Genomic DNA, 27,085 nt, shown 5'->3' with positions numbered 1-27,085 from the left:
TGAAGGGGTGGTTCAGAGAGCGGCTACAAGGCAGGGATTTGCAGAACGATGTGTGTTGCTAAGTGTAGCGCTATTTTAAGGTTAAAAAAGAGTGCAGTTACTTTTGGAAATCTCATCTTTGTTCCCACACTGCTATCTGCCTTTTCATTTGGCAAAAGTGCTTTTCTCTGCGGTGTCCCTGGGCAGCTCTCCCAGGCCCAGGAAGCCACGTCCGCTTTCTCCGGGCCAGTCTGGGATGTGGCCAGGCTGCAGTTTGATTTTGAAAACTTGGTCAAGTGCAGACATGCTCTCCCGGCACGGCGGAGAACCCAATTTTTCTTCGGCTGCCTTGCTTTTCACGCCTAGTTTTGCATCGCAACACTACCCACTCCAGCACTCAGCCTCCATCCTGCGCCCTACCTGGCCCGAGGGGCAGTGAGCCCTTTCTCACTGGCCCAGGATCCCGGGCAGGAATGCAGACCTGGACGACAAACGCAGACACACAACCACTGCGCTCATGGCAGGCATGACTAATCAATCCCAGCGGCCTTGGTCTCAGGCTCCCTGCTGACCCCCGTGGGCTCCTGACATCTGCTGGCCATGCCAAGTGCACTGAGTCCCCCTCTTGGATTGGGTAAAGGGAAGTGAAGGTCAGTGTTCCACACGTCACGACACCACCGTGAGCGTGGAAAGAAGCAGGGAGACATAAGGAGGCCCCAGGGGAAGGACGCAAAGGCCCCCCAGCCAGGCGCAGCCCTCTGCAGTCACCCTGGGACGGGCCTCTGTTCTGTTGGGATGGGGAGGGGCTTTTGGAGAGGAAGGGGAGAGACTCCCCCAGGGTGAGGCTGGGCTCTGCAGCAGGTGCCTGGCTTTGCACCCAACTCCTCACAGCAGGACCTCAGCTGTGCCTGGTACTGTTGCCGGTGGCCTCTGACACCCGCCCTGTCCCAGGGTAACTCTGTTGCCCCCCACCCCCAATCCCAAGATGGGGAATCCACTTCCCCACTCTCGGGAAATGAGCTGGCCTTGAACTTCGGTCTGAAATCCCTGGAGTGACAGAGGGGCTGCTGCACCGCTTCCAAGGCTGGGCCCCCGGGGTGCTCACCACGCCTTCCAAATTCACAGTGAAACTGTGACCAGCCGTGAGCTGGGAAGCACTGGGAGGCAGGACCACAGGTCCAGGGTCCAGCCATCCAGGCCGAGGAGGGGAGGGCCGCCGCAGGCTGTCCAGTCCCGGCAGAGCCCCGCTGCCTGCACGCCAGAAGTTCTGGGGCCACTGGCCGCCCAGCGACAGCAAACTGATGTGTTCAGCAAGGCAAGACCAAGGCGGAGAGAGCCCACGTGTCCTCTGACCAGCAGGGACCCATCGCCAGTGCGGCAGGAACCCCCGGAGGCCGGTCCCCAGGCCTCCCCAGGACAGATCAAGGCAAGAGATCCCGTGGAGGACGGACTTTCCCAGGTGAGGGGCCCCAGGCAGGGATCAAGCTGGGGGCGATTCGGTGATGGGATTCGTTCACCAACACGGACACCCCTGTCAGGGAGTGGCTCCCCCAATGATGGGTGAGGCTGTCCCCACAGCTCTCACCTGGGCCTGTCTCCAAGGCCTGGCCAACGGCAGGCTTCAGGATTCTGGGGTGGCCTTTCGAAAACAGAGTGGGGGCTTCACTGCTGGCTCAGATGGTAAAGGGTCTGCCTGCAGTGTGGGAGACCTGGGTTTGATCCCTAGGTCGGGAAGATCCCTTGGAGAAGGAAATGGCAACCCACTCCAGTCTTCTTGCCTGGAAAATCCCATGGACGGAGGAGCCTGGTGGGCTACAGTCCCTGGGGTCGCAAAGAGTCGGACACGACTGGGCGACTTCACTTTCTTCTTTTTTTCTCTCGAAAACAGAGTGGGTTGCCATTTCCTTCTCCAGAGGATCTTCCCGACCCAAGGGCTGAAGCCCTGTCTCCACTGCAGGTGGATTCTTTATTGACGGAGCCACTAAGGAACACCCTGGGAAACCAGAAAATCTGTGTAGGTTGGGAGTCTGGGGTGGACATGCACACACTGTTATGCTTTAAGATAAGCAACAAGGACCTACTGAAAAGCACAGGGAACTCTGCTCAATATTGTGTAATAAATTACATGGGAAAAAAAATTTGAAAAAGAATAGGTACGTGCGTTATGTATAACTGAATCACTTTGCTGTACACCAAAACTAACACAACACTGTTAATCAACTGTATTCCAATATGAACTAGCTTTATTTGTGATACTTTACTGGGGTGGCTGGGCACAGAACCCAAGTCATCTCTGAAGTACCCCTGTGCGGGCACTGCCCACAGGTTGCCCAGGGATGAGCAGTACCATCAAGTAGGCAGGAAGCCCACTGGTCACTGCACACACAGCCCTTCCCTGAAAGACCATCAGCAACTCAAATGCCGCTTGGTCTTCCAAAGCCAGGTTCCTCTACTCAGCTGTGAATACGCTAGTAACCACCGCCCTGGCGTGAAAAACCACAAGTATGGGGAGATCTGGCCCTCTGAGTCCTCAGGCAGGGGCGGCACTGTTGGGGGTGAACCACACTAAGGGGGCTCCCCAGAAGGCTGAGTGTGTCCCATGGTGGGGGGGGGGGGGGCGGCGCGGGCCTGGTTTGCAGCCACTCCTCAGTCCTGATTTTAGTGACCTCTATAAAGGTAGCTTTAGGCTCAGTCCAGATGGCTACAGAGTGGCCTGATAAGTAGATTAGCTTCTTAAATAAAACATGGATCTTAATGAGTCATAGCCTCCGAGGGAGATGCTCTCAGGCCATCTCGCCTTAGCTCAGGTTAACAGCTAGACAGAGAGCCGGCGAGCTGGAGGCTCACGGGCTCTCCAGAGCCCTGGCCACTGCCCACACCCCACCCAAGGCTCACTGGGCAGACATGCGAATCCAGGGTGCACACAAGGGTAGCTTCTGGAAGCAGAGGTCTAGACTTGTGGCAAGCGCGCCATCTAGTTTAAAAAACAGTACAACCTGGGACTTCCTTGGTGGTGCAGTGTTTAAGAACCGGTCTTGCAGTGCAGGAGACGTGGGTTCGATCCCTGGTCAGGGAACTAAGATCCCACATGCCACGGAGCAGCTAAGCCTGTGCGCCGTGACTACCGAAGCCCACACACTCAGGAGTCTGTGTGCCACAAAGATCCCACGGGATGCAACGAGGTCCTGCGTGCCAGACTGAGACCCAACGCAGCCAGCTTCTGTACCTCCAGAAAGACCAGCACAGCTGTCACTTTAACTGACCCCTTCGAGCCACCCAGGTGAACTGTCCTGGCAGCCTGAAGTGTGCAGGGTCCATACCACACCGAGGAACTGGAACTGAGAAAAAGAAGTGACAGACACTCTTCCTTTGCCCAACAGAGCTGAAGAACAAAACCAGGCCCATTTTCCACTTTCTTAGACACTCACACACGGGCCAGGCAGGCTGCCTGGCATCTAGATGCCCCAACCCTGCTGCATTGGACACACTATTTGCAGGGTGGCCCCAGGTCTTCAGTGGTCCCCCCAGTCCCCAGGGAGCCTCCTGTGTGCCTGGTAAACCCCGCAGCCCAGAAGAAGCACCTGATGTTCTGCCTGGAAACCTACTGCTTTCGGCAGGGGGGCAGGGCAAATATCACCCGCTCAGAGCACAAGAGACCCTCCCAACTGACCGGTCCAGAGAAAACCACACTGAGCGCCACTGAGAAGCAAACCCGCCACCAAGAAACACATCTGTAGCAGCCAGGGACGTGTGGCTCTGCTTCTGACTCTTCGGTCAAATGATCTAATGGTACGTCCCCCTAAAGGCTGTCTCACATGGGTGGTCCCACAGCATCCGGGGAAGGATGTGGCGTGGGGGCAGGGCTGCAGGCTCTGGGCTTGGGGAACAGCAGGTCTCTGGGTGTGAGAACCCACTGGCTCCCAGTCCAGGTGAGGTTACACCTTTGCCCCCCTCTCAACATGGGGGAAGAGTCCCTGGAGGCGCAAGTGACCGGGTAGCTTATGCCTAGGACAGGGGACAACCTCAGTTGCCCCTTCTGGCAGGGAGCATACACACGCCACACCTCCTTTCCAATCAACATCATCCGTGGGAGCCTCTGGAGCCCCTGCTCTTAGTGTGGGGGTTGTCAGGGGTCAGAGGGTGCCCCCCTACCCCCAGCGACATGAGCCTCCCCCCCATGCCCTTCTTCCTGGTGGCAGCTCCTCCAAGCCTCTGCTGAGATGAGCCCACAGCGGGAACTTCTCAAGGACAAAAGGGGCTCCCAGGCCACACGTGACAGTGACCCCGGTGAACTCAACGCCATGTGTCTCAGCGGCCGAGCTCACCCACCGCTCCTTGGTCAGGCCCGGCTTCCCTTCCCTGGGACCAGGGCTCCTGCAGCAGGAGGTGGGGACTGGCTGAGAGGTGGGCGTCCAGGGCCTGCTCCCCGGCATGGGGGCGGGGGGACCACCAGTGGAAGCCACTCACCGTATATTTCGCTTGAGTATTTCTCAAGTTCTAAAAATGTGCCCGTGGCAACAAGGGGATGTTTGAGAGAAACACAAGTGAAGTAAAGATGAGAAAAGAACCAATGGATGCCAGGAGTCCGGCAGAGGGAGGCGCTGCACACCCTGAGTACCACTCGCCTGTGATGGGCTGGCAGGACCCCAGGGGCAGGAACACCCTCAGAGGGGTCCCCACCAGGCCGAGGACACCCCAGTCTTGTCGATTCCTGAAGGGCCACTCCTTCCAAAGCACAGGAAACAGCAGTGGAACAGCCTGGCTCTGTGGGCCCCCCAGCCAAGGTCAGAGGTCAGAGCGGACACATCAAGAGGAGGGCAGGGCTGCCCACGGGTGCTGCCCGCCTGGGTTGCTGCCTCTGTGGTTGACTTGTCCCCTCTCATCAGAAGGACCGGCTCCACCAGGGCCCCTGAGGAACAGACAACAGGCCCTTCTCCCTCAAGGCCCCTGGAAGAGCCTGGCAGACTCGGGCTTATTTTTATAACTGCATTGCCTGAGCTGAGGGCCCATAAAAACAAAACACTGCCCTGCTTCTTAGCCGTGGCAGCCACTAAGGCCAGGAAGGAGACAGAACAGGGACAAGGCTTTCAGTTTATTGCAGGTTTTCATGGGGCTCTAAAACCTGAAAGGAAAGTGATTCCTAAGCACCCTTTCACAGGCTTGCTGTCCGGCGGGCGGGAGGCCAAGCGTCCTGCCCTCAGGCCCCAGAGCAGCCAGGAAGTTCATTTTCCCAAGTGCGACAGCTGGTCGGACGTCCCCACCCTGCTCTTTTCCGCTATACCTTTTTCTTAAAACTTAATGATGTCTTAAGCAATCTAGGCTCAAAGCCCAGTTCACAGGAAAACACTAGAACCCATCACAAAGCCATCTTTATCCCTTCAAATAAAAAGCATCTCACAGAAAGCTCTCCAGCAGGGAAGCTGGTGAGGTGAAGAGGGGAGGCTGTAAGGACCGCGGCTGGAGAGGAAGGGACAGGCCTGGGCTAGGCTGCTGATGACAACATTCACCCCACTCCAACCCCAGGCAGAGAGCCCCCTCAACCAAGCAGAACCGCCCCTTCCCCGTGGACTTGGCAATGCCAACCGAGGGCTGGACAAAGGAAGCGGCGGACACCCTGGAGAGGAAGTCAGCAGCCAGCTGCCGAAGCAGCCCAGCCAGGCCCCACACCTGCGCGTGTGAGCTCAGCAACTTCGACTGGACAAGGCCCTGGGACGGATTTTGTCTGAAGTTTTAGATGAGAGGCAGGAAGCAGTCACGTGGTAGGACAGTTTGTCAATGGGAGGGTGCAGGTTGGGGCAGGCAGGGGAGAGGACCCGGCACTCCTCGGGCCGGTGCTGACTTCCTTGGACATGTGGTTGAGGGCAGCAGAAATTCAGCTCTCGATTGCTCAGAAAAAGCTTCTTTGGAGCCATGGACTCGGTGGTCCCGTCCTAGGCACAATGTGAACCTTCCAGTGATCTCTTTTCCCTCTTTACTGTGGTGGCTAGGAAGCTCAGCGTGAAATCCTTTCCTGTCCTTTGTGCATAGGACAGTGGGGAGTCCTCTGAGTTCTGGCCTTATCCCCCAGCTTCATCTTTTCCTGCGCTTATTATTTCTCCATCTACTCAATTTTACCCTTGTGTGTGTCAGAGCCCTTCAGAGAGCCAAGCTTAAATCCTCTTAGGACCAAGGAACATTTGACATTCCGTTTAATCACATGGAAGAATTAATTTCGGTGACTCCCCCAGAAGGCAGCACAATACGGAGGACAGGGGCTTGGTTCAGCAGCAGAGCCACGCGTGTCCCAGGGCAGCTTGCGGGGCACCAGCCAGGGACAGGCGAGCGCCAGCAGGTGCCCTGGGAGGCACCCAGCACCGAGCTTCTGCTGTGCAAAGCCTGGGCCCGTCCACGTGGGGAGGGAGGCCCCAGCTTGCCCTCAGCCTCACACCTGGGGAAGTGAACCTCACAGCACCTTGGGGCTCATGCTCCAGAGTCACCCTCTTGACTACCTCTTGCGGGCGTGGAGCCTGGCTTCCAGCACCAGGCCCAAGCTCACAGCGCTATTGAATTTCCCGTGCCGTGCTCGGTCTCACACAGTGACCAAGCACAGGTTTGGAGTCAGACAGGCCCCAAATCCTTGCCCTGCTGTGTGACCTGGGGAAGAATGGAACCTCTCTGAGCCTCAGATTTTTCATTTTAGAAGGGGAACATGTTGAGAGTCTTCCTGGCAATCAGATGCGATCATCCTGCACCCAGATGCTGCAGGATGGCGACACTGATTGGGCTGGGTAGGTCCTGGAGGCACTCAGGGCTGGCTTCTCTGACCCCAGTTCTGGAGAGGGCAAGAGGCCCATCAGGGGAGCTTTGGACCAGGAGGGACCCCTGAGCCCTGTGGGGGGCTATGAGTTCCGATCAAGTCAGTACTGGGAGGACCCGCTCCCCACAGGCCTCGCCAGCACTTCACAGGCGTCAGATACAGAGCCCCGACTCCCATGCCAGCCCATCCAGAGACCTCGCTCACGAGGACAAACTCCGCACCAGGGCTTTCTCACCCAGCTCTCCCGTGAACAAGGAGCCGTTACGCTCATGTTTGCAAACCGTTCCTGGGATCAATTCTCAACCGAGCTTGGGAAAACACATCCCCACGAGTCGCCCACCTCTCGGTGGGGACAAGTGTTTACAGGTTTGATTTTATGCTCTCCTAACAATTTGGCAAAGGGTGTTTTATTCAGACACTGAGCACCACCGTTGGGCTAAATTTAACTGCCTGTTAAATGGTCCCTGTTAAAGCTGTCCCTTCCTGTTCCTTGAGCAGGAGGGAGCAAGGAGAAGTCAACAGTCTTGTTTTTTGTCCCCTTTACATGAAAAACAACTAAAAATGTCCTTTGTGTATCAGCCAGCCTCAGAGGAGGGTAAAGCACACCTAAAAGCAGTACATTAAGTACATGTAGGTTCTATGTTGCTATGTGGGCCATGTTATGGATGAAAGCACTATTTCCCTTTCATAAACTAACAAATAACCCTATGTACCAGCAAAGAACCTATGAAATGGCTTTAGAATTCTTGCCTTGTATAATCTTGGGGACAAAAAATAGGCTCTAAACACCTGAAAATCTTCCACGTTAATATATGTTGATTTTTCTCCTTTAAAAATGGTGCTTGGGGCTTCCCTGGTAGCAGAGTGGTAAAGACTCCACCTGCCAATGCAGGAGACATGGGCTCGATTCCTGATCCAGGAAGACCCCACACGCCGCGGAGCAACGAAGCCTGTGTGCCACAACTGTTGAGGCAAGAAGCCACAACTGCTGAGGCCCACGCTTCACAACAAGAGAAGCTAGCACGATGAGAAGCCCGCACACCGCAACTAGAGAGTAGCCCCCAATCACTGCACTAGAAAAAAGCCCGCAGGCAGCAATGAAGACCCAGCACAGCGAAAACTAAACAATAAGATAAGTGAGTAAAAGTGGTGCTTGGACAACTGGGTATCCACCGGCAAAATAACGCAGAGAATCCCTACCTCACTCTACAGTCAAGTCAACTCAGGATGCTTCAAGGACTTGAATGGAAGAGCTAGCACTCCAGACTTCTTCGGGAGGAAACACGGGCAGGAAACTTCATGTCCTTGGATGATGACACCAAAACCACAAGCAACCAGAGGGGAAAGAAAGAAACTGGACTTTATCGAAATGAAACCTTCTGTGCTCTAAGGATGGTACCAAAGAGTGGCAAGACGGGAGGGAATATTTGCCGATCAGGTGTCTGGTGCCAAGAGCCAGTGAGGACTCTGGGTTTTGCTTCCTGGGCCCCATGGCCTACCCATGGGAACTGGAGAAGCCCTGTGTGGACACTGGACACTCAAGGGCAAAGGTCATGTGAGGCAGTAACGTGGTGAGGGGGAGGAAGGCTTTGCCTCTTCTCGGGCAGATAAATGCACCACGGCTCGCCCTGTCTTGGGGCTCACGTCCCCGGGAAAGTCTAACTCCTGCTGTGGACGAGACTGCCGCTTCTCAAAAGTTGCAGAGAGGAGCTGCGGGTTGGAAAGAGATGCAAACACACAAAACTGTTATCTGCAGACCAGAGCCGCATGGGACAGGCTGCCCTGAAGGCAGAGGCCCTGGTGCACGGGCCCTACTCTTTTTACTCAGGCCTGCTTTCCAGAACTGGACGAGAAAATGCCTGAGAGATGAGGAGGCTCGGCCACCCTGTGCTGGGCAGCCTGGGCCACACGAAGAGGGCCTGGTGACGGGAAGGCGGGCAGAGCTGGCTGGCGTCCAGCCATAATCCTGGGCCCACGTTCCCCCGTGAGAACATGGATCGATTCCTTTAAAATGAATGGCAGGAAAGCACAGCAAGAATGACTTCATTCACCACGTTCTCCGTGCCCCTTACCACGCCAGGGTGAAAACCCACTAAACAAGGACCTCAGAGTCCTCCAAGCAGACAGGAGCCCGCTCCCACCACCCCTTATTGGATGGACCTTATTAGACAGTCCACACCCGCGTCCCCACACGGGATTTCCCTGGTGGTCCAGTGCTCCAGTGCAGGGGGCATGGGCTTAATCCCTGGTCAGGAACTAAGATCCCACATGCCACAGCCAAATAAAATCAATAATAGCGAAAAAACCCCACAAAAAACCCAAGGCCCAAGTCCCCACAGACACCACACCTCGTAGGATCACGGATATACACCCCTGGTGGGGTGTGGGGCGGGTCAGAGCTGACAGAGCTGGGAGTGGAACGCCGCAGAAGAGATGAATTGACAGAAGTGTCCAGAGGCCCGGTTCTGTGAAAGGCCCATCCTCGCCCAAGCCTGGCAGCACTGCCCTCTGCCCTCCGTGTGGACAGCAGCTGGAACGCCGCCAGGCCCTAGCTCCCCTGGATGCCGTCCTCCGTGGACAGAAGGACCCAGTCCACACCCGAGAGGGTCAGAGCAGGCTCTTCTGAGGGACAGAGAGCTCCGGATAAGGCCAGTCTCTGAGCCAAATGCCCCATAGCCAGGCTCCCACCGCCGGGCCTGGGAAGTAGCCAAGGACAATGCCAATGACTGCAGCAGGCCTGGCTGATGGGGCACCTGCGTGAGGAAGAAGAGTGAACCAGAGGGTGAGCTGGGACTTTCAACCCAGGGGAAAGGGGCCAGCCCCCCCAAAAGCCTCAACGTGAAGTCACTCAGTCGTGTCCAACTCTTGGCGACCCCACCGACTGCAGCCCGCCAGGCTCCTCCATCCATGGGATTTTCCAGGCAAGAGCACTGGAGTAGGTTGCCATTTCCTTCTCCACTTTCCTTCTGCCAGCCCCAAACACCTACCAAATACAAAAGGAAAACAAAGCTTGTTGATTTTACTGACCTTGAACTTGTGTCAGATATTCTACTTGGAATGGCCTGCCAGTACCTTGAAAGTGCACAGCTCCTTCCTGAAAGCTTGACTTGGAAGTGACTACTGGGGAGGAGAAGGGCTCTGGGCGAACGCCCTTCCAGCTGAACTGAGGCTAGGACTTCCTGCTCACGGAGGTAGAGGTCGACCCGCAAGGAAAGCCTGGAGGTGCCCCAGGGAGCGCCAGGCAGCAGCCAGGACCTCAAGAGCCTTCACGGGGCTACAAACACTGACACACACACACAACCACTCTCACGCTGGTTTGCAAAGTGACCTCTCCCTCAGCCTGACCACCACAGCTGCAGTTTGACGGTCATTCTGGAGTCAGAGCCCTGCGCTCAGCGGCCCCTGCCAGCGCACAGGCTCTTTAGCGATGCATTCCAAGTGCTGCACGTGTGTCCTTATCGCATTACAGCGACCGTCTTTTTATTTACTGACTGGGTGGGTGGTGGTGGGAATGCCCCAGAAGCCCGGGCTGGGGTGCACCCACCTGTCAGTGCCCAACACCTGACCCCAGGCTTGGAACACAGCGGGGGCTGGAGCAGTGCTGCTGAGGGATCCAGCCCCGAGCTCTGGCCCTGCCCTGCTCAGCCAGGGCTCTGTGCTCAGGAACCCTCCCTGGACCACAGCCCAGAAAGGCCTGCTCCCTTCACACATCTCCTGGGGTTAGGATGTAGGCTCTTAACAGTGGAATAGCTAGAGTCAGCATCCCACTGCTCTCTGCAGGGCCAGCTAGCTCCCGGGCTTGGACCTCACACCCAGTCCCCGAATATGGATATACGAGGGGGCTGGCTAAGCCCACCCTTCCTGGTCCAGCTCTGCTTTGAGGGTGGGGAGTGGGTGTGATCAGCTGGCTTGGTGGGAGGGTGTCTTTGGGGGTCCCATGGCACCCCTCTCCAGGCTGATGGTATCCGGGTCATCATTCTCAGAACCAGTGAATCGTCTGGACCCCACTCCCCAGCACAGATCTTCTTGTGCAGACCTTCAAACAAAGGCAGGGACATGGGAGGAGTCACCAGGTGTGCAAGAGCCGGACAGGAACAAACCTCCATTCAGATCCAATGGGACTTCCTACCCAGGGGACCCGGCACGCACGCCAGCGGTGCTGGAAACCAGTGCTATGATGAAGCTAAAGTGACCAGTTCTGCTGATGTAACAGCGTGACACCACCAGCCTCCCCCACAGCCCCCGTGTACACGGGCTGCAGACACCCCTGTCCTGTCCTGAAGGGGCTCTGGGCGGTGTCCCCAGGGACTAGACGGGGCTACAGATGCGCTTCATCAACTGAGCTGTATCTAGAAAACACCCGGACGGGAACCAAAAGGGGCCAGAAGAAGGTTGGGCTGGGGCCGCGCTTCTCACACTGGAGGCTCTGCGGCCCCTGCAGCCCACGTGTGTGGCTGCGTTCAGGGGGACAAACCCGGGAAGATGGCTGCGGAGCTGCTGTTTACGTGATGCGTCCGGCTGCACCAGCTCAGGGAGGGCTCGGGCGACAGCAAATCCTTGGCTGCGGTCAACGCCATGTGACGTGGGGGAGGGGGCATCGCTGGGTGACAGCCGCTGCCAGAAGGTTCTGCAGCCTGTGCCCCAGTCCAGCAGGTCAGCGTGTAAACAGCAGCAGATCCAGCAGGCACCGCCGCTCACGTGGGTCTGACACGATGCCCCAGTAATCCCGCATCACAGGGGCCGGGGCTGCTCCGGGGGCCTGTCCTCACCTGGCCACCCTCCACTGCCCAGTCCACAGGAACCAGTTATTTATACCAACAAAGGCAACCAAGATGAAGCAGGTAGTTCACGGACAGAGAAAAGCAAATACACATTAAAATATGTACTCAAGGATGTGCCGTACAACATGGGGAATATAGCCAATACTTTGTAATACCTGCAAATGGAAAGTCACTTGGAAAAACATACAAAAGATGAAAATACCCAAAGCACATATAATAAAACCAGGAGCTCAGAAAGAAACAAGGCACCCACTGCACGCGTTCAGATCACCGCTCCAGAGGGAGAGAGGAGAGAGGCCTCCTCCTGGCACCCCTGCCCCGCCAGCTCAGAAGCAAACATGCGAATTAGGCGAAGACCAGAGTGAAGATTTATTCATGCTGGCTGTGCCGCAAATGACCGAGGCGGCGGGATGTGGATTGAAAGATCGCCGTCTCCCGTTTCAGCTGAGGGCGGTGGGGCTGCCCCCGTGAGCTTCAGGTTTCCAGACCTGAGGTCTGTCTGTGGTGCGTCCCTGAAACGTCAGTGTTATCCTCTCGGGGGCAAAGTGATCGGCCGGAGTAGGACTGTAGGCTCCAACAGACCCCAATCTGCTATCGCCTTTAGGAAACCTGCCTCACAAAATGTCTCGTATCCAGGCTCAACGCTCCCAGGGCATCCAAGCGCCTATCCCCACCCCACTCCCCGTCCCTGACACACTGCTTTTGGGGGAGGGCTCTGATGACACACTCAACATCGAGAAGGGATGAGAGGAACACTGCTACGGGACAGATCATCTGACAGAGAAATTTATTTCCTGGCAGACTTCCGACTGCAGGCTTCTTGGCGCTGGCTTGCTGCCATGCAAATGGAACAAAAATCAATATCCCTAGGTCTGCAAAGCCGTGTGTTAACAATCACACTCCAAACAATTTAAATAAGATCCCTCGCCCCATCCCCAAATAACAGCGACTGTTTTTGTTAGAAGGCAGTGCAAAATAAACAAATGAAAAGAAGAAGAAAAGAAGGCAATTTAACAGGTCCTCCTTCAGCAAAACCTTTCCAGGACTTCAGCATGCAGATAATCTTTCTGTGATTATGACCAAACCCTCCCGTTGCTTAGCAACACATAATTAAGGAATATGTTTTCAGATCTGCTTTGCAAGCCCAGCCATTATCAGATGAAATTACTGAAGCAACAAATGTCATCGCCATGCAAATTAGTTGGTTGCAAAGAAAGAATGTTTGACAGTGAGGGCGAAGACACAGGCCCTGGGAAACATTATCTGACTTTTCTCCTGCCACACACCGATTTAAAAAAGTCAAATAAATTTTATGATAAGACTGAAAAAGAAAATCTGTACATGAGACAAAACTAGAATGTATAGAGAGAGACAACAGAGAAATTCAACCAGTGCTTCTTTGGAAATAAGAAAGGAACATGTGTGAAGGTCAGCTTGTGAAGCAACAGCCCCACTTCAGTCTACAAGTAGCCTAACCATCACCAGCTTCACCAACATATCAGAGAAACCTAACACTTATCTCAGGGTTATCATCTCAGGCTCCCAGGCCCCTTCCACAGCTATTTACGAGGTATTTTCAAAAAGGTCCCTCTTACTTTTACCACAATTCTCATCCCACTCTGTCCACCCTATAATGCTAGTAATTCATTAAAATAAAAAACATCACTGAAAAAAGATGCAGTTTTCTAAACTATGTTGAGGGGAGTGGGGAAAAAAAGGAAGAAAGTTGATTTATAGCTTAAATGATCAGTAAGGATTCTAGGGTCCAAACGACAATTCTGAAGCATGGCTCCGAGGGTGTCCACCTGGAACTGCATCCAGATGCCCAGGGGCACACACATACTCAATTCCACTTGGCTCGTGGTTTGAAGAGAAGGAGCTAGGATCATTCTCTCTTTCCTCCACACAGAAATACATTCTTCCCTACAAGCAAGCAGAATCCCCAACTGTGTTTTCCAACATGCAAGACTGAGTCTGTTTTTGAAACAGGGAGTTCTAAGGGATTTCGACATCTTTGTTTAACATACAAGTCTGGAAGCACACCCGTTTTTAGCTCAGCAGTGATTAACCCTACCTCTGATACTGTGTAGACCCTTCAGAGGGGCGTTTCCACACCAGAAGACACTCCCGATGTCAAGTGAACGCTGCCCACCGTACAGGGAGGTGCTGGACAAACACCCTGCCTCCTCCAAAGCCACTGCCCGTGAGCTGAGGGCTTCATCCTGTTCTGAATGATTTCTGGGTCCCCCCACCCCATAAACAGTTGTGCTTCCTCCCCATAAAGGGAAATCCACAAATCGGCTTGAGCTCAACTGGAGAAAAACGAAGGCAATGCCATCTCAGTGGGTCAGCCTGAACCACACACACCTGTTTCACCCAGGAGAACCCTCCTCTGTGTTGGCCAGCTGGCTGGGGTGCCCTGTTTGGAGGAGGGGGTGTGTACTGTGGGCCTGAGTTGGGGGTGGGTGGTCTTTCCAGGTTTGGCCTCAGAGCAACAGCAACCCGAGGGGCCTGCTGTCCCATGCTCAGACCTCGGGCCCCCACCGTCCCCTCAAGGTCCCCCGCGAGGAAGAGGCAGGGAGGGGCGCGTTACTTGGTTCCGGGGCCAGCATGGTGGAGACGATGATGGGGGCCCCTGTCCGCCGGGCCACCTTCTGGTAGGGCGAATGAGGCGTGTGGAGGCTCTGGCTGGCTGGTGGCAGGGCAGGGGGCTCCAGGGGCGCGCCGGGCTTCCGCAGGAGCTGGGGGCTGCCGTGGGGGCTGGGCACGGGGGAGGCCGCCGCGCCGCGCTCCCGCTTCAGCAGTTCCATGGGCACCGTGTACGCCGTCGAGTAGGCAGTCCTGGGGCCCGGGTGAATCAAGGGCACGCTGGCCTGCAGCGGGTACGCAGGGCCTGGGCGAGCGGTCAGGGCGCAAGGGGTCGGGGAGCTGTACCCGGAGTTGGACAGGAAGTGGGCGGCTTGGGCGCCCACCCCCGGGGCTGAGTAGGCGGCGGCGGTCTCCAGGAGGTGCTGGGACGGCGCGCTGGAGGGGCGGCGGTGAGCAGGGTCTGCGGCCCGAGGGGACGCCGCCCGTAGGGGCCCCGCTTGGGGCTGGGGCTGCAGGGCTGCGGCGCCCAGGCCGGCCGGGTCGCCCTGGAGCTCGCTGCGGTGGCTGAAGCTGCTGGAGCGCGTGCGGGGCAGGGGCGGCCCCCGGCCCTGCCTACGCAGCTGCATTTCCGTCCGGCAGCCGCTGGCTAGGCGGCTGAGCACGCGGGCCTGGCCCAGGTTGGGCGCCACGCACTTGATGTCCGCATCCTCCATGGTGGCCAGGACGGCCGGGGAGTCGAAGCCTTGCTGCAGCAGGGCCACCAGCGTGGCCTCCGCCACGCCTTCCGCCCGCAGGAGGGCCAGGAACTCTGGCATCACGCTCCTCTTGCTGCCCCCGGGCCCTTGGAAGGCGGACGGGTAGGCCTCGCACCTCTCGTAAGCCATCCTGGGGTGGATGCCTTCCCGGGAAGGCCCATAGTCTCGGGGCGGGGCGCCGGGGGTGGTTCCCACGCCGATCCCGGAGGCAGCCGCCGCTCCCGGGTCCACAACCAGGCACGTGGGGGCCATCTGCCTGGAGGCGGTGGAATCCGCCGGCCTCTCGCCCGCATCGTTGTAGACCTGGCCGGCGGGGTAGGCGGGCGCCTCTGCCCCGTACCTGCTGTCTGCTGGCTCCCCGACGAACCGCGTGGGCGAAGGGGCCCTGCTGTGTGATCGCTGCCCCTGAGGGATCATTTTACCTCCAGGGTCCCGGTACAGGTGACTGGTGTCCTGCAGGGCAGGGGCCCGGCCTGCCACTGGCTCCCACGTCATTCTGCTGCCCGGCGCTCCGTAACTGGGCAGCGGCTGGCCAGCTCCCGGGTGGCGATGGTGCGGAGGCTCGCCGGGCACCCGGGTGGCTCCGGCTGGGTCACTGTAGTAATCCCCGGGCAGCAGGGCCCCGCGGGCCGACATCACCGCCTGTCTGCTGTCGTAAAAGGCAAAGTCGGGGACAGAGTTCTTCCTTCTGGCCGCCGTGCTGTAGAAGGCCTCCCGGTAGAGGCAGGGCTCCGCCGCCCCGGGCATAGCGACATCCCGCAGCCCAGGGTACCAAGGGCCCTCTCCGCCTCCGTCCGTCAGAGAGCTTCTCCTCCCGGGAGCCTCCGCGATCTCCCAGGGGCCCTCGTACCACCCAGCGGCATCCCAACTCTGAGATCGACCAATATTTATATGCCTGCTGGGAACCGGCATTGGAAAAGAAAAAAAAAAAAAAAAAGACTGCGGCCAGAGGCAGAGGAGGAAGGCTTTCTTTATAAATCTTCAATTACATGCATCCAAACCAGACCTGGCTGTATTCTAACCCTTCCGAGACGGCAGGAATGACCAACTGGGGGTTTTCAATTTCAAAGTATGGCCTGAATTATTAATTCTCCGAAACCTTAGTAGACAAAACACTCACGGTAACTTTGCCTCACTCTCCAACGGTAGCACCAGAGGTCTTTTCTTTACGGCTCAGTCCCAGAAAGGAGGCTGCAGCCAGCCAGCCGGGCACCCCCCCCCCTTCTGGCTGGAGCACTCACATGGACCTCCGCTCTCTCAGCCTGCAGATTAGGAGCTAAATAAAACCCCTAAAGCTTTTGTTCCATGTGACATCTTGTTAGACCGATGAAACCGGCTGTGGCTCCATCCAGGCCGCCCGACCTGCAACTGGGAATTCTTTTCACACTGAAGCCCTGGCTTATCTCCCTGGTCCTCACCAGGGCACTTTTTGGACAAGACCGCCTTCCCCCTCCTGAAGGTGTCCCCCTCCCCCCAGCGCAGGATCGCCTAAAAGTGACAGGAGGAAAATAGAAAAAGACTGCTTTAATGTCGATGCAATCTTAATCCACCCTGATGAAATGTTAATCCATTGCACACGGCTAAGAACAAATTAAATGTGAACAGGCAGGCGGAATGAGAAAGAAAAAGCCTCACGTGTCATTCTAGAGCAGGAGGTGCCCGAGAGATGGGCCAGGTCTGCCACCCGACGCTTTGCCAATATTGAAATCTGGCTCTGAGATGACTCTGGTTACAAATCAAACGAGTTACTAACACTGCTCAAGCCCAAATGGATTCTTTCTCGTATTATCACACAACACAGACCCTTTCATACTGCCTGGAAAAACCACAGCAATGGAAATACAGTCCATAGAATTGAGCATTTTAAGAGGGCAACAGAGGTCAGCGACTAAACCCCAAGGTTATGAAGCAGAGCCGGGAGGGAGGAGGCTGCATCTGAGGCATGTTTGCCTTTAAATCTGTTTGCAAGGGAAGCATTAATTCTAGCAGGCTTGGCCTGGCTCAGATTGTGTGGATCATGTTCCATATTCCCATGGATTAAGATTTTACAGAGCCCACCAGGGACGTTAGGTGCAATAATGCAGAGAAGAGCAGTTATCTGCATGCAGGAAAGCCCCACAGAGGAGCATTAAAACATTTCCTCAAATGCAGACAGGACCAGGGTCCTCCAACTGTAGGTTCCAAGATACAGAATTCACAGCGAAACCAAAAGCTGGGAATCCCACGCTTACAAGGGCCGTGTCTAGTTAGAATGTTTAAAAATGAGACAATATACGTATTTGCAGCCATTAAACTTCAGAATGTTTTGTCTTCACCCACAAGTCCCTTAACCGAAGATTCCATTAGAATCTCTAAAGAGAATTACCAGTTAGAAAAAAAATTTTTTTTTGAATGAGAAATACTGAAAACTTACGAGTGGGAAGGAAAGCGAGTGCCAATTCCTGTGCAGAAACTGGAGGCTCAGGGAAACACAAGGGCAGCGCCCCCTTGTCCTGATCAGTACAGATTAAACTTTGGGATAAGCTCTGTTGAAACCAACATGACTCCCCAAAGAGGGCTTGGTCCCCCAAAGCCAAAGCTCTGGGAAGCCCGACTGACTACAGAGGAACTGACCCAAAAGCACTGCCCGGGACCCCAGTCTGTGACTTCAACACCACTTCTGACCCCAAAATGCCAGTAAGGCCTCAAGGTAACTGGGGAAAAGCCCTGGCAGATGGCAAAGCGACTCTGATCCTCCCCCAACCCCCTCCACCTCCTAGGATGCATGAGTGAAGGAAAAAAAAAAAGAGAAAAGAAAAAGCTGCGCTGCAAAACGATGGGTTTCCATCTATGAAAGCAGCCCGCTGGCGCCAATTTCTCTAATTTCTCTTCTGGAACATTCACCGTCATGGGCTCAAAGGCCTGGGCAGGGGAGACAGAGACAACGGGCCTGGCCACACACAAGACAATATTTACACATCTTGCCAACAGCCCGAGAATGTGTTCACTTCGAAGATACATCAAAAAGGACAGGAAAACGTTGGAGCCCCAAACTAAATGGAAACAGCACTATCTGGTTGCAGCAGATTGTTTCCCAGCTCTGCTGGGCAGGCGAGCCCAATTTCCACAGGTCTTCTCTTCGGGGCACCATTCAGAACCAGACAGAACCTCCTCCCCTCCAGAAAGGAGAGGGCAGGGAAAGATAGGGCAGTCTATGGTAAGAAGGACCACAAGGAGACGGGACTGGGTGAAAACCCGCCTGCTGTATCTAACAGGAGACATTCTCACCCTAGAAAGGACACTAAATGATGACCTTGGGCAGCGCCAGCCCACCCAAACCTGTCACCCCCTTCTCCCCATCTTGGCTCTTCTGGCCAAGAGGGGCCTTTGTGGCATCCCAGTGGGGGTCCTGCCCCATTGCCCCATTTGCCCCTGCCACCTCCATCCTTCCACCACTGGTCAGAGAACACTGGCTGGCTGGGTGGGAAGAGCTGCAATGGTCCTGCCTGACCCTTCAGGGCAACCATAAACAGGGCATCTTTGACATCATGTTTTTCTTCCAGGATCCTCATTACAGGGGCCTCAACCTGTGTTCAGTGTCTGTACCAGGTCTTGCTCTGGGTGTTTCGCCCATCCCTAAGATGTGAGGATGGAGAAGTTGGGTACCAAGATGCACAGGACCCAAGTCAAACTCCAAAAGCCAACACTCTGCTTTCTGGAATTCCCTGTGTCGAGCTGGGGAAACTAACAGCCCTGCTGAAACGGCAAAAGGGGAACCTCTTTAACAAAGTAATCCTGTTATTTTCTTAAGGTTTCCCCAAACCCCAAATATAATATACGTCACTTACAAAAATCAGCCACTTGAGTATCCAACAGTAATTCCTGAACAGATGATTGCTCCAGCTCCTTGAAACAAGGTGCAGTGGGCCCCTGTCAGAGCCAGGGCCCCAGGCTTCAGCTAAGGGACTGCACCAGTCTAAGGCATCAATATTATGCCATCGCAGTGTTTCCCTTCCCTTCCTTCCTGTCATAAAGAAAAACTTCACATGAATGTGGTATTGATGCTGCAAAACCCCACTTGTGGTCAAGTCGCTCCCTTCAGAGACACATCGATGAGCTTTGCCAAATCTTTTTGCAGCGGGGTAGCTGGTGGTAACTCACCCAGCTTACAAATAACCAGTCCTCGGTTGAGTCCTCTACTTCAGCAGGACAACCTAGGGCCATACGTGCTCCACAGCCCTGGTTTATTAGGTACGAAGGTATAATGCCGGGAGCAGGTCAGCAGTGGGCAGGGAGAGCTTCAGGGAGGCTTCACACTACGCCCCAGAATGAGGAGGCCCAGATTTGTTTCCATCAATTTCTGACCCATTCTGCTTGGAAGCTACCCAAACTCACGCTGTCTCAGCTCTGCAACCTGCCAAATATTATGACAGATGTTTTCCTGTGTTAGGTAAAAACACCTGTAACTGGACTTGTACTTTTCTGAACACCCTGGCAGATTAAAAAAAGAACAAAAAAACCTCACTGCAGTCTTTAGAAAAGGGAGGATTTTTCTGAAAAAATCTCATGTTAACTAAATAAAGTGAGATGGGACCAATTTCTGAAAGATTACTGAGTTTTGTAGACTTCATTTTTAATCCTGCAAAGAGTCTCTCACTACAGAAAATTGCATAAAGGAAAAAGTCATCTTCTGAAAAGTGAGAAGAAGCAGGCAAGCCAAATCCTCTCGCAGACAAAACAAACCCAAGATAAAGCTGACCCTGTAGCATCATCTGAATGGGAACCTCAATGTGATACGCGACATTCCCCCAAAACCAAGTCTTCAATTCCCTGTGCAACGTAAGGCATCAGTTGAAAACTGTAGAGACCTGAAAATTGAGATAATTTAGACAGTGCCAGAAGAGCAGGGAAAAAACCGAGGTGGACAAGCAGAGGTACAACCAACAATCCCCTCCACGGAGCAGTCCTCGGACAGATCTCCTATAAGCGTTTTATGCTTTCATCACGACAATGACTTGGGAAACTGCTTGAAAAGAATGGGAAATAGAAGTACTGCTCTGGGTCTAGTCCTCACTTAAAAAAAAAAAAAAATTGTGTCTTTATCTATTTGGCTGCGTCAGTCTTAGTTGCATCCTGCGGGATCTTTCATTGTGGCATGCCCACTTCGAGGTGTGCTGCAGGGACTAAGTTAGGTATCCATCGACATGTGGAACCTTACTTAGCTCCCCGACCAGGGATCGAACCACGTCCTGTGCATTGCAAGGCGGATTCTTAACCACTGGGCCACCAGTGAAGTCCTTTCTCACCTTTAAAAAAAAAAAATCAGGTATATGGTGAACTTTGTGAATCTAAAGACTGGATTTACATGAAGTTCGCTGGGTTGAGCAGTCCCGACAGTTGTGCTGTTTCTGCTGACCTGGCGTCAAGGGATGCTCACTCCTTTCTCAGGAGACTCTGGAGCAACAGTCACTTTGGCTGGCCTTCCTCCCTGTGCTGGACCAACACTAGCCTGGGCTTTCCATCTCCTGGGACTTCCCTGGTGGCTCAGATGGTCAAGAACCCATCTGCAATGCAGGAGACCCCAGTTTCCATTCCTGGGTCAGGATTCCCCTGGAGGAGGAAATGGCAACCCATTCCCATATTCTTGTCTGGGAAATCCCATGGACAGAGGAGCCTGGCGGGCTACAGTCCATGGGGTTGCAATGAGTTGGACACAACTGAGTGACTCCCCCCCCATCTCCTGGTTCTCCCGTCCTTGGGGCCAGGAGCCCAAGGCAGCTCTGAAAGCCAAGGTGGAAATCAGAAATCCTCGGAGATGCTTCCCTGCATCTGCTGTTGGCCAGAAAGAGGCCACAGCATTGCCCTTGTCCCCATGCCTCCCACGGGCACTGTAGGGGTTAGCGGGTCACACTCATTTCCGGCAGCAACGGCCAAAAATAGGCCCGTGACCTCCCACTTCCTACTTTTAAATGTGTACAGGCTGTGTTGGGTTGTTGCTTGTTTCTGTCAAGTGTTTGAGAATATATGTTTAAAAATAGCTTTCTGTCTTTAAAAAAGTTTTTTTTTTCTTTCTGTCTCCACAGTATCCCCTACCAAAGCAACTTACTTGGCTAATCTAAATCAGAAAGGGGGAGATAAACCCCATGTACACTAGAAAAACAGCAAACGAGGTCTGGCAGGGCTTTAAGACAGCCTTCATCGAAGTACAGAGTACGACAAAGTACAGAGACAAAATGAGCAGAACCGACCAGACATCTTGGTCATCCCAGGATGGACGCAGGCTCTGGGCTCCTGCCTTCCAACCTGGAGTGGGAGGCTTTCAGTCATCAGCACAACCCTCCAGAGAAAACCCAGGACCCGAGGTGGAGCCTTGCAACTAAATCAGCTGCCCGCTGAACAGTCCCAGGTCTCCCGGCACTTACGATTTAGCCATTTAAATGACAACTGAGCCTTGGGCATGGCTCCTGACTTGATTTCTTGACTAGATGATGATACAGCTTAACGAGAGCCGTGTAATGAAAATTAGACTTGACTCCCACAGGTTATGGGATTAAAAAGTCTCTTTTATGGCATGTTTTGGCTGTGCTGGTGAAGCAGGAAATATGAGCTGGGACCACACCTCGGATGCAGGGCCTGCAAAAAGCACGGGGCAGAATCTACTTGGAAAGACCTGGCTGGATCCCTGACACAAGGTCTGTAGGTGCTCAGAAAACTCTGCCTCCTTCCTCTCCATAAAATCCTCCAGTAACAGCTTTTCCTGCAAAGTCCCAGTGTCTCAGGTGACCCCCACGCATCTCGACGCCACGACCCTCACCCCGACACACTCCCGTGTTACGTCTCCTATGGGTTTTATCAGGAAGGGATTCATGCCACCTTGGTTGATCGTCCCCAAATCCTCTCCACCTGCCTGGCTCCAGCTCACCTAGCCCACCTACAAGAAGCGTCCTCAATACCCCAGCGTCACGTGTCCCTAGTCCAAAGAAACCTGCCACCTCTCGAGGTGAAAACACCTCATCCACGACTGCATCCATCTGCCATCCCCTGGAAACCAGAGACATCCCTTGGTTTCGTGAAGATGATAGCACCTCCTCCCTCCTGACATGCCCTTCCTCCCTTCATCATGCGCTCGCTGGCTGGACACACATGTGGTAAAAACAAACCCGTAGAACAGGACTCTGCATGAGAAACAAGACTGTGGAAACAGTCTTTGTTCTCAAGGAGTGTATGTTGTGATGAGGAAACAGGACAGAAAGGTGCACACGATCACCAGCAGCCCTAATCCACAGCACCCTGCTGTCCAAACCCAGGTCCAGGCTAAAGCACGCACAGTCCCTCACTTGCAAGGACCCAGGCACAGTGGGCATCGAATGAAGATGGCAGAGGAAGATGACTGCTCGCTGCATCTGAGCCTGCCGGCAGGGACCCAGCTGTCCCAGCTGCTCTCACACGGGCCCTGGCTGTAAGGGCCATAAAGAACTTTCTGCAGGCAAGAAAGGACCGACTGCCATCACACTTGTTTCACTCGCTCCAGGGTATGGGCAGGAAGAGGGCACCCTCTGGGCACACTGTTGTCGTTTAATTGCTAACTCATGTCCAACTCTCTTGCGACCCCATGGACTGTAGCCCGTCAGACTCCTCTGTCCATGGGATGCTCCAGGCAACAATACCCGAGTGGGTTTCCATCTCCTCCAGGGGATTTTCCTGACCCAGGGATCGAACCTGCTTCTCCTGCTTGCCAGGTGGATTCTTTACCACTGAGTCTCTCGGGAAGCCCCCTCCAGGCACATACATCTCTCCAAGCAGAACCCAGGAAGCAAGCTGGTGGATGTTCCAGCCCCTCGGATGTCCGTGCAAGGAGCACAGGCAGCGTGGAGCCAGTTGTGAGCAGGCGCACGGCCACGCCCAGAACCCGCTCCCCCGGCGGCTGCACAGCCCCGCTGCCCCCACCCCCGAGCCAGCTTCCAGCTCAGACTTGAAGGAGAACCGGCATCTCAGAAAGCCTCTGGGGAGACCGGGAGCCCGCCTGCGCTCTAGAGCCAGGGAGTCAACCAATGCCCAGAATGCTCATCAAATAAGTGATGGTTTGATGCAATGAGTGTTAAGTCAGTTGGGACTTACTCCTCCGTATCTTTTGGGAGGAAGTCTTACTCCACCCACACAAGTCATCTGTAAAAGGAATCAGAGGGTGGGAGGCAGGCAGCAAAGCCCTGTATCTTGGGGTGCTGGTAGCAGGGTCGCCCCCGACACTGGTGATCAGGTTGAGCTGTGTGGGACATGATGCTCCAGGTTTCTGGGGGGCGCCGTCTGCGGGCCTCCAGCTCTGTGAAGCCAGGTGGCTCTGCTGTCCTCAGGCCTGCTCTGACCAAGGAGGCCTGGCCCGACGTGTCGGAACCCTGGTTCCTGCGAGGAGTTCATTGGGCCTGGAGCAGACCCTCTTCCCTCAAAGGTGCCACTGACCAAGATGAAACACACCCAGGGAGAAGCAGGCTGGGAAGATGAGGCAGGCGGCTCATGTTTTAAGAGATGTGACCCCAAACCCCAGAGACAGGTGCTGCCCACCTCGGGGGGAGTGTGACTTGTCATGGTGGGGGCGAGAGGTGGAGCAGCAGCCACGAGACGATACCCAGGCACTGATAAACAGCCACACCCAGCCACGGACTAAAGTCACCACACCTCAAACCCCGAAATGGAAGCAGCCTTAACACGCTGCTTTTAGACATGTGGGGAGTTTAAAAAAAAGTCTGCCAAGCCCGGTGAGAGTCCACTGGCACATCAACAAACGCAGAGTAGCTTGAGTCTGCATTTCACAGATGAGCGATGACTGGGAAATAATTATAACATTGAACCCGGTTTTCATCTGCAGTAAGTGGGGGCCTGAGTGTGGGCAGTTCTACAAACCCAATCCCTAAGAGACAGCAGGCATCCCAGGGAAGGGGCTGCTGTTACCAAACTTATCTTCAAACCATTTATCCCGTGGATATTTATCCTTTGCAAACGAAGTCTATGAAGCTGCAACTTGACCATTCTCCCCCTTCCTTTTCTGATCCTTTACCTGAGTACCATGTTGCTCCATTCTATTCATTTATACTACCGAGTTTTAAGTCATGTCTGGTTGACTATTGTATATTTACATACCTAATGTAATTATCACTAATCACATAATTGCTGGAAATGTACATAATTGCCTGATCCAAACATATAATTATAATGTATAGCAACATTATGAATCTCATTTTTTAAGGTCTACATTTTGGGGCTATTTAAAGATATTTATGAGAAATGATTGTGGACCAAGGAAGGTGGCCAGTTTTGATGCGGCTTCTTGATAAGGTGCTTCCAAGTGCTTTATAAAACAAAACAATAATTCTACAATGCCTTTTCTTAAGACAGGTAAAACAAAAAACATACATATGAAAGATTAAATGACTCTGGTCCAAGTCTACAGATGAGGCTCCTCCTGTGGGGAAATACAGGTCAATCCTTCTGCTCTGTGGGCCCCGAAGGGTCTGAGCCAGGCAACGAGAGGCCTTCAGTCCTCCCTGCTGGGGGCTCTCGCCTGGCCCAGACGCCCTCACCGCTTCTGCCACCTTGAAGACCAAGAAGCTCTTAGACAATTATTTTTGCTCCTTGAACACTCTGGGACCATGAATGAGCTTCCCTGGGGGAATTACGGTCCACGGAGATATGCTTTCATAATGGCAAGCTCATCCAATTAAGAAGAGAATGACACAGGTGAAACAGTTTTCCTCCACGTCATCCCTATAGTATTTTCTCTCTGACTTTTCTTGTGCTCCTTAGGGACAAGGTTAATCTAGATAAAGATTTCCAAGATGTATAACTATGTGTTCAACGGACACTGGATGGCCTTTGTCTCCTCCACGTCCACCCAACCAACCCGCCCATCTTCCTCATTGCCTTTTATTCCCTGTTTTCACAAGAGCATCCTAGAGGTGAAACAGAAGTGTTAGTCACTAAGCTGTGTCTGACTTTTGCGACCCTGTGAACTGTAGCCCACCAGGCTCCTCTGTTGATGGAATTCTCCAGGCAATACTGGAGTGGGTTGACATTTCCTTCTCCAGGGGATCTTCCTGACCCAGGGATCGAACCTGGGTCTCCTGCACTGCAGGCGGATTCTTTACCAACTGAACCACCAGGGAAGCTAATCCAGAGGTAAGGAATGTTGAATTTGATTGTTTTTTTAATAGGAGGTCCCTAACATTTCTTTTTCTTCTGCAGAGGAAAGCAGAAGTCTTCTCGTGAATTGTGTTATGAAGGTGACTTAGCTCAGCTGATATAATCCTCAGGACCATTTTTCCACATGTATAAGACATTCGAACAAAATGAAGTAAAATGAAATATCTACTTTTCTTCAAATTACATTTTCAACAGCCCACAGGAAAGGATGGTGTTTAGTGATTTATTGTACCATAACCGACAATAAGATGTTCTAACAAAAAGTCATCAGCAAGGCCATTGTGGTGTATTACAGTTCTATAAACCCAGGGCACCAGAAAATGCTCTTCTGGGTTACTTCCGCCATAATAAGGGATGGCAAGCTCTCTTCTTTGGCCAACAAATACTTGGGGCAAATCAAACTAGGTCTGCCATGATGCCATTAGGTCTTGAAACACTCTGAATGGTGTAATTCACAAACACAATGTGTCAATTAAGCCAGCAAACTAAACAGAAAGGAAAATCCAGACCTATACCATACACCAAAAAGAGGAGACTGCAATCTGGTCAAGTCTGTTCACAGACTCTGCTCCATACAATCCTTACACAACAGCACTCCAGGAGTATTTGAGAGTAGGCATCGAGAGAGAATAAATGACAAATATCAAAACAGAAGAATAGCTTTTTGAAATTAAAAAAAAAAGAAAACCTGGCTTTTAAGTCAGCTTGAAAGACCATTATTCTCTAATGGATTTTGATGGAGCCCCCAAGATGGGAGGAGAAGGGGACGACAGAGGATGAGATGGTTGGATGGCATCACCGACTCAATGGACATGTGTCTGAGTTGGTGATGGACAGGGAGGCCTGGAGTGCTGCAGTCTGTGGGGTCACAAAGAGTCGGACACGACTGAGCGACCGAACTGAATTTAACCCAAGACTTTGGGTGGTGAGACACAAAGCTGTACTCTGTACTTTGCTTAATCTTGAGTAGGAACATCCCCTTTGAGGCGCACAGGTGCAGATTCTGGGTGCATGAAGATGGACAGACTAGGTCCCAAAGGGACTGTGGCTCAGGAGGAAGAGACCCCAAGGTCCGGTGTGAAGGGTTTCAAGGAGAAACAGACTGGGCTCTGGGAGGAAGAAAGAGAATGTGGGAGAAGTATGTTTTCAGGGGTGATTTCCACCTCAGTTGCGCTCGGCTGGAGAAAAGGGGTTCACTGCGGAAGGTGGAGGGCTGGGAGGCACCCTTGAGGCCATCTGAAGGCTTGTCTGGCTTGGGGTTGGCAGCAGGTTGGAGGGAAGAATTGGAAGGAATGTGTGCTCCCAGAGACAAAGTAAGAAAACAACGTTCCTACCAGCCCGGAGCAGAGCAGGGCAGCTTCACGCTTTAAATCATAAAACAATGCGAGATACTGGAAGTCCTCAGGGGTAGGGTGGGGGCAGTGGGAAGGAGAGAATAATTCGCTGGGCTTGCTAGACTTCCAAGGAGAACATTCTCGAACGGTTAGTTCAGGTTTCCAGAACGGAGCCTGGTGAGAATCCAAAGCCAGGGATGGAGATGTGTGAGGCTTTCAGGAGGAAGAAATGATGGAATCCACGGGGCTGATCGGAGGGCAAGGCCAAATGCAGAACAGAAGACGGCCTGGGTGCCTGAGCTGCTCCCCGACTGCCCTGTACCTCGCCGGCGACACCTGGGAAAAGGGGACCCCCAATCCCCGACCTTTAAAGGTGCTACAACAGCTTATAAATGCAAGGAGCACCAATGAAGCATCTTGAAACAGCTCTTATACTTCATGGGACACCAAATGAATGCGTGGGATCATGGTTATAAATTACACCTGGGTAACTTCACGTCAAGCATCTACCTTGACAGTGGATAGTGAAAAATTAAAACAAAACAAACCATTGCAACTGTATCCTGGCGTGCTGCAGTCCAGGGGGTTGCAAAGAGTCAAACTGAAAGATGAACTGAACTGTCTCAGGAACACTGTTCATGAATAAAGGAGATGCTGGAATTTGTTGTAAAAAAAAAA

At 53.6% G+C, this 27,085-nt stretch overlaps 1 protein-coding gene and 1 long non-coding RNA gene across 4 annotated transcripts in view; one reads left to right on the top strand and one right to left on the bottom strand.

The window, feature by feature from the left end:
- CTBP2 (C-terminal binding protein 2) overlaps positions 1-27,085 on the bottom strand; it is a 167,123-nt gene that overhangs the window by 19,152 nt on the left and 120,886 nt on the right. Inside the window, exon 1 of one of the 3 annotated variants that reach the window (XM_081533632.1) lies at positions 14,150-18,727. The exons of the other annotated variants lie outside the window; for them this stretch is intronic. Coding sequence (XP_081389758.1) covers positions 14,150-15,812 — 1,663 coding nt within the window. The 5' untranslated portion in view covers positions 15,813-18,727. Of the gene's footprint in view, positions 1-14,149; positions 18,728-27,085 lie in introns of those variants that run through there. 3 annotated transcript variants of the gene reach the window in all.
- Positions 344-25,279, top strand: LOC145523458 (uncharacterized). Its single transcript, XR_014066578.1, has 2 exons — positions 344-1,438; positions 20,963-25,279. It is a non-coding gene; the product is annotated as an uncharacterized LOC145523458 (long non-coding RNA).

The sequence above is a fragment of the Giraffa tippelskirchi genome, chromosome 2, assembly GCF_054371585.1.
Source record: "Giraffa tippelskirchi isolate mGirTip1 chromosome 2, T2T-mGirTip1v1.2.pri, whole genome shotgun sequence".
NCBI classification, from domain to species: domain Eukaryota; kingdom Metazoa; phylum Chordata; class Mammalia; order Artiodactyla; family Giraffidae; genus Giraffa; species Giraffa tippelskirchi.
Note: the sequence above shows the minus strand (reverse complement) of the source record. Positions and strands in the feature narration are given on the sequence as shown.